A 7,775-nucleotide genomic window follows, 5' to 3' on the forward strand; every position below is an offset into this window, starting at 1 on the left:
TGCCAGTCTACTCCCAAAATTTAACCCATTGAGTGGGATTGTCCTACCTGTGGTATCTAGGGGGTCATGCTGTAAGGTGCTGTATCGAGAGCTTATTGGATAGTAACAAGTCCCAGTTGGATCTGTAAAAAATTGGTGCAGAGCTTAAGAAGATGGGCTATGGCACATGGCCATATTACAGCAGTAATTATCATCTACAGCTCAAAATTTTTCTTTCACCTGCTGAATCTACAGATCATGGAACTGAGGATAGTGACAGCCTGTCGGCCAACCAGTTGCAAAATATAACTGCTTTGACCACAACACATTTACTTTCTACATGAAGTCCTCTCTCAATGCAATATGACTTTAGTTGTAAATGCTAGAGTAGAAGGGTTTACTCCAAAAGTATTGAGAAAACTTTAAACCTCCTTATGGGTGACGCCACTACCACAACTCACTTATGACACCTAAAGAAATTGGTCCATGCAATTCAAAGTCTTGTGAATAAGTCACTTGTTTCACCACTGTGGGCAATAGGAAGATTCAAACTTCATTCTTCAATTGGCAGCAGATCTTCCGCATAATTACCTACAGCTTGAAGCCAATGCTGAACTCCAAGCTGGACACAATGTTTGGAAGAAGCCACCTATTTCAGCATCCTGAATTTAATAGTGTCAGAACTAGCTGCCCTTTCAGTCAATACCACTTACAGAATTGATCACAAAAATGAAGTTAATGTTTTTCAGCAGAACACCTTGACAAGATTTGAATCTAGTATTCTCTGCCCAGAGAATATATTATGCCATTCCCTAGACAGTGACTCTATCTCTCTCCCTGGCAACTATCTGAGACAAAACCACACTGCTCACAACCTTGGTGTCATATTTGACCCCAAGGTGAACTTTTGACCACATACTGGCGCCACACTAGGACCACTTATTTCCACCTCCGTAACATCTCCCAACTTCACCCCTGTCTCAGCTCATCTACTTCTGAAACCCTTATTTATGCCTTTGTTACCTCCAGGCTTAACCATTCCAATGCCCTCCTGGCTGGTCTTCCACATTCTATCCTCCGTAAACTTGAGGTCTTCCAAATTTCTAATCCGCAACAAGGCCTGTTCCTCTTATCACTCCTGCGCCCTCAATTAAGCAATGCCTTGATTTTAAAATCCCCATCCTTGTTTTCAAATCTCTCCATGTCCTGGTTCCTCCCTATCTTTGTAATCCCGTCCAGCCCACAACCCTCCAAGATATCTGCACTCAACTAGTTCTGGCTTCTCGAGCATCCCTGATTTTAATCACTCCACCATTGGTGGCTGTGACTTCAGTTGCCTCAGCCCAAAGCTTTGGAATTCTCTCCCCACACCCCTCTGTCTCTCTACCTCACTTTCCTTCTTCAATACATGCCTTAAAACCCACCTCTTTGAAAAGCTTTCAGCCAGCTGACCTAATATCTCCTAACGTGGCTCCGTGTCTTAATTTTGTTCTGCAATAATACTTCTTCCCTCTCACCAATTGTCCAGAAGCATAAGGTGTTTTGAATTCTTTTTAAAGTATGCTATGACATGTTTTCCCAAGCCCTCAGTTTGTGTGATCCAATTTATTAATAACTTGCAGCAAACTCATGTTATGATTAACTCAGAAGGTTAGTTTATTTCACATTCAAAACCCGGGGCAGGAGCGTTTGCAACTTCCCGCTCCACTAGATAGACACACACACACATAAACACACACACACACAGTGATGGGGGACAGAAAAAGGAGTTTTACAACTATGGATAGTAACAGTACAAGAATCACAGAAATGAATTTTGGTTCACATGATTTCCAGAGTCTAAGAAGTGAAAGTCCAGAGGGTGTTTCCTTCATGGCTGAGTTCAGTCCTGATGAGTTTCTGGTTGGAGATGACAAAATGAAAATTCTTGAAACAACTGGTGTTGCAACGCAATGGGCTTTCTGTGCTTAGACTGCCTAGCAGGTGCTGATCAGAGACTTTTAAAACTAAAAGAGGTGATGGAGTCCCTGCTTCTGAGTGTGATAGAGAGTCAAGGGCCCATGGCTGCCTATCACTCAGGGGTGATATTAGGAAGGACTTCTTAATGCAAGGAGTGTGTAAGTCTGGGACTCTCTCCCCATAAGGCTGTTGAGGATGGAAGTCAATTGAAAATTTAAAACTGAGATTGCTAGAGTTTTCTACCGATGAAGCAAGTTTAGGAATCTGAAACGTTAACACTGTTTCTCTGTTCACAGATGCTGCCTGATCTGCGGAGTATTTCCAGCATTTTCTGTGTTTATTTCCCATTTCTAGCATCCACAATATTCTACATTTCTGTTGATAGATTTTTGTTGGGTAAGGGCATTAAGGGATATGGAACCAAAGCCGGTGAATGGAATTGAGTTATAGATCAACCGTGATCTGACTGAATGGCAGAAGAGGCTCGAAGGGCTAAATGGCCTCCTCATGTTCCCGTGTTTCCATTTAATTCTGGCAGACTTTATTTGGAAGTAAGTTTTCTCAGCACTCAGTTTACAGCTGGGTCTCTACTTAGAGCAGGGCACCTAGAGGGTGAAACTGGTCTGGTATAGTTAGCTCACTATTCATGGTGGCCAATAATACTTACAGTTTTAATTCAAATCTCAGTACAAAATGCATTGATTTTTAAGATACACTTGTGCACTGATAATGTAAAAAATTCTAATGTAAAAAAATCACAAGGTGTTTCACCGAGGTGTGAGGTAAAAATGGACACTGAGCTGAATGAGGAATTACAACAGGAAACTTAGTCAAGGAGCTAACTTTTAAGGAGAGTCTTAAAGAAAGGAAAGGGTGGTGGAAGGCCAGAGGAATTTAGAAGGGGGATTCAAGAGAATGGGGCCTAGTCACCTGAAGACCTGGTTATGAGTGTTGGGACATAGAAAGGCAGAATACACAAGGGGCTAGGGTCAGAGGCATGAAGAGTTTGTGTGGGATGGCAGTAGTGGGATTTAGAAATAGGGACAGGTGAGACCATGATTTAGTCACAAAGATGAGAAATCTGCCAAGAGACATTGCATTCAATCTGTGCTGGTAACATCCTACTAGTTAAGGGAGTGATGTTGCCCAGGGCACGTTCCCTGCTTGAGATTAATATTTAGCTGAACAGATCAACCCGTAGGTTAACGTCTCACCCAAAGGACGGCATGTGTGTTAGGTACTGGAATGCCAGCCTAGATTATAAACTCAAACCATTAGTATGTGACTTGAATCCCCATATTCCGTCACAGAGGCAAGACCACTAACATCTGAACTTAACTGGCACCTGCATTGCCCCAGTTTGTTACATTATGACAATGATTCCCATTAAGGAATTAAACATAGGAAATCAGGTTGGGGTCATTTTTAGAATAGTTACTTCTAGTTTTCAACTTCAAAAGCCTGTCCAAGATGTAATGCATGTGATAAATGATGAGGATAGTGTAACTAAGATTTCTTTTGGTGAGCAATGCATGCTGCTCACTAAAATGTTGCCAATCCTCAAATTAATTACCTGTTTTGAGCATTCTTAAAAGTCAGTGGCATCATCACAGACAGAAAGCGAGACATCTTTCGACATCCTTTGCATAAGATACATATCAATCCTAACAAAATCCAGAATTGCAATAATGAGCCAAGATCTGCAAAATTCTACAGTGGACACTGTGAATGTCTGTGATCTCAGAAATTTATAAGGCCATAATTTAACATGTTCACTGGTAAATGTAGACTTTTGGTTAACCATTATTAAAACAACTAAGGCACCAGGGCCATATTTAAAACATTGCTTTTTACTCAAATTCTCTAGCACCACAAAAAAACACACACCTTATCTTAGCTGTATTCTTTCACTCAGTTTCATATCTTTCAATGTATGTTTACTTTTGTGTAAAGATTTATTTACTGATGTCTACTTGCTAAAATCTACTGAACATATTGGCCTGGACTTTGTAGTCAGTGGCAAAGCAACAGTTCTCACAGTTGATCTCAAAGAAAGCTGCTCACAAAGCTACATAGCAATCTCTGTGTTATGGATTTCCCCTTTCCTGACATTAATTTAAATCTGGTGCCAAGTCAAGGGGTTCTCCAGGCATCCAGGAACAATGATGCCATCATGCAGGGTAAGCAGCCAATCACATTGAAGAATTCTCACAGACTGCAAACCTGGAAATAAAATGCTCAAATTATCCTTCACTTTGTATATAAAATTTACAGAGAGTGAAATAATACTGTACCAGATACATTAAAAGCTGAAATATCATAAACAAACTTTAAAAATACATTTATTATATTATAAAGCAATGGATGTTTTTATTAGAATGGAAAAAAAGGTATTATACAAGCATTAATGTAGTTTTTCAGTGCCAGAGAGATTGCACAGCAGTAGTTATGACTTAGTACGCCATTAAACACTCAATTATCCTTCATCAGCAAGGTATATCTTTTTCAGGGCTTTTTCCATCCTCCAGAATAAAAGTGGGAGTCCTCATCCATTCGGTGATTTCTAAAGATTGCCGTCTGTGGGAACCTCAACAGCGCACCCTGTGGAGGAGGAGGGAATCACTGACAGCAACTTCTGGGTTTCTCTGTTTAACTGTATATATGTAGATGTCAAAAATTGCTGTCAGTTTCATAGGGCAATGATAGCAAGCCTTGTCATTACAACTACAAAATCATAATTTATCCATTTTTTGTCTGAAGTAAACCCCAAAGCACAAATGCAAGCTGTACAATTGCATGCATGACTGATTTTCCTAACACAATTAAAGTTGCAAATGCATTTAAGATATAAATGCATTGTCTACATTGAACATATCTCTTTTTAAGAACTAAAACCTGGTGCACCGACCACTAAACTCCTACCTAAAGCTGTAACAGAGTCTTAGTAAATCACTATATATATTCAGGGGAAATCTAGATAACTACACAAGGGAGAAAGAAACTGGAAAGCATGCTGTTATATCTCCATGAAGTAGAATGGGAGGATAATCATTTAGAGCATAGACACTGGCATTGACCAATTGAGCCAAATGGCTTGTTTCTGTGCTGTGCATCCTGTGTAACTTATTGTCATCTTCATTGACTGAAAAACACAGAGAGATGCAGATTTGTTCCTTACTTTGACATGGAGATGACCACTGGCATCTGTGCTTGCTTGCTGGGTACCAGGCTTGACAGGAAAGGACAGATCAGCCTGATGGGAGTCACTTTCAGGAACAACTCTTGAAGTGCCGCTTGAAACTCCCTTCTCATCAAACAGTACAAGATAGGGTTGAGGCAGCTGTTACTGTGAGCAAGGCAGACTGTGATGGGGAAGATGTAGGCCTGTGTGGTGTAAAAGGCACCTGTAAAATGGACCACGTTCAACTTGATGAAGGCACTCCAAACAGTGATGGTTTGGTTAGGCAGCCAGCAGATGAAGAAGGACAGCACGACAATGGTGACAGACTTGGTGACCTTGGATGATCTCTTTGGGTTGCTGCTGCTCAATTCCTTCCTGTTTACAAAGCGGAGCAACAGGATGTAGCACACGGAGATGATGATCAAAGGTAGGATGAAGCCGGCCAAGACCTTTAAGAGTTGGTAGAGCCCCAACCAAAACTGGGGATCATTGTGAAGGTCTGGAAACTTGACAATGCACAGCTCTTCGTCAGCCAACACAACCGTGGTGGAATAGATTGCATGGGGGAGGGTTGCAACACCAGCCACAATCCAGATGGAGAGGCAGATTAACTTGTCGGAGCATCCAGCCAAATGTTTCTTCATCTTTAGTGATTGGGACACGGAGCAGTATCTGGTGATGCTCATGACGGTTAGGAAGAAAACACTGGCATACATGTTCATCACTGCAACCGAGGAGACCACCTTACACATGACCTTGCCAAAGGGCCAGCTGAAGTCCATGGCAGTGTCCATTGCCCAGAAAGGCAATGTCAGCACAAATTGGAAGTCCGTCACTGCCAAACCCATTACCAGGATAGTCATGGTGGACTTTTTCTTAGCGTATCTGGACTGGAGAAGGTAGAGGACCAAGAGATTGCCCACCAGACCCAAAGCACAAACCATAAAGTAGACTATAGAGATCGAGATCCTGGTAACTTTGAATCCATCGCTATGTACTTCAGTGCCAGGAAAAATAAAAGATTTCAGGAAATCCTCCAGCGACAGATTGGTTTTATTAAATGAGAAAAGCAAGCCATCGTGGTCTGTGCAGCAGTTCAGGTCAGACATACTGGGCTTTTCACCCATTCTCTTCTCCCTTCAATTCCTTCAGGCAGTCTGGATGGCAGCTGGTGTCAGGGTGGGGACAGACATTTCTGATCCCTACCTGTGATCCCTCCCCCTGATCTCTCTGATCCCTACATGTGATCCCTCCCCCTGATCTCTCTGATCCCTACCTGTGATCCCTCCCCCTGATCTCTCTGATCCCTACCTGTGATCCCTCCCCCTAATCTCTCTGGTCACTCTCTCTCCCCAGTCTGTCCCCTTGATTTCTCTCTCTCTCTCTCTAATTCCTTTCTTTCTCACTCCCTAATATCTTGCTCTCACTGGTCTCCTCTCACTTTCCCTAACCTCTCCCCCTCTCCCTGATCTCAAACAACCGCCCCTTTTCCTCACTCCCTTAATTTCACTCTCCCTGACCCTTGCTTTCTCACTCTCTCTCCCTCTGATCCCTTCTCGCTCGCTGTCTCTCTTTCTCTTCCTCTGATCTTTATACCTCTCTCTGTTTCTCTTTCTCTCTTTAATTCCTTCCCTTCGCCATTTATCTATCTCCCTCGATTCCTTTGCCTCTTGTCTCTCGCTTTTTCCTCTCTCTGATTCCTTTTCCCCCTCCCCCTGTCCCTCTCTCTCTGTGATCTCCTCTCTCTAATCCCCGTCTCTTTGATCCTTCCCTCTCCCTCTCTCCGCTCTCCCTATTTCGGTAGCTCTTTCGGTTAATTTCTTCGCTTCTTGTGGCCGGCTGAGGCTTTTCGAGCTGCTCTTAAATAAACTACGTCACCGAGCATCATCCAAAACCTGCGAGATTAATGCAGAACCAAGAATACTGAAGCAAGTTTGAGCGAGGAGCCGGAGCGGACAGATGTGAAGGTTGTTACTTTGCATAATTCTTGAAAGAAACATTTCACTGGAGAAACAGAGCAGGAAATTTTGAACGAAAGATTTAGAAAAGGGAAGTAAAATGTATTTTGTAAATGCGCTCATGTCGGTTTCACCATTGAATGTGAACTTTTATTGTTATCCTGGTCTGTAATGTTATAAACTCTCCAATATTGCCAGAAAATACTGATCTGTATTTTTAAGAATAAAAATTACAGGCTGAACTGGCAGCAGTGCTGGCGAATTGCATTTACACGCAGTGTTAAGTGAGGATTTACCACATTTGAGGGAATGAAGTTAAAGGGTGTGACAGGTGAAGTTCACCAGCTCTCTCCAGAAGAATGAATTATGAATGAACGATTAAAGTTGAGGGCGGAACGACCAGACCGCAAACCAGTATCAGTGAAGTGGACTGGGTCATTCGCCTGTGTGTGTGTGTGTGTGTGGGGCGAGTCCGGTATTCCTGCTTATTTCGCTCCTGGAGTTCTGATAGCGCAATGTGCATTTACTCATGTCCCTGTGCGCCCAGTCCTTTGTGAAATATTTCAAGGTCTGCTCAGAGCGAAACTAAACCAGGCGCATAAAAGCAAAACACTAAAATACTAAAACATTATTCCAGGCGCAGCTTCGCCGAGGTTAGAATTTCGGTGGCTTAAACGAATTCCGTCACGTTGCTTAAA

At 42.5% G+C, this 7,775-nt stretch overlaps 1 protein-coding gene across 1 annotated transcript; it reads right to left on the reverse strand.

Moving 5' to 3' along the window:
* Positions 1-4,465: 4,465 nt before the first annotated feature.
* LOC144689214 (relaxin-3 receptor 1-like) lies at positions 4,466-6,295 on the reverse strand. Its single transcript, XM_078556326.1, has one exon. It carries the CDS (start codon positions 6,244-6,246, stop codon positions 5,113-5,115), a length of 1,134 nt encoding a protein of 377 aa, XP_078412452.1. The 5' UTR covers positions 6,247-6,295; the 3' UTR covers positions 4,466-5,112.
* Positions 6,296-7,775: the final 1,480 nt, after the last annotated feature.

This window comes from Cetorhinus maximus, chromosome 13 (assembly GCF_964194155.1).
Source record: "Cetorhinus maximus chromosome 13, sCetMax3.hap1.1, whole genome shotgun sequence".
NCBI classification, from domain to species: Eukaryota; Metazoa; Chordata; class Chondrichthyes; order Lamniformes; family Cetorhinidae; genus Cetorhinus; species Cetorhinus maximus.

Coding starts and splice junctions, on each gene's coding strand:
- LOC144689214 (XM_078556326.1), bottom strand. CDS start 6,246: ATGGGTGAAAAGCCCAGTATGTCTGACCTGAACTGCTGCACAGACCAC.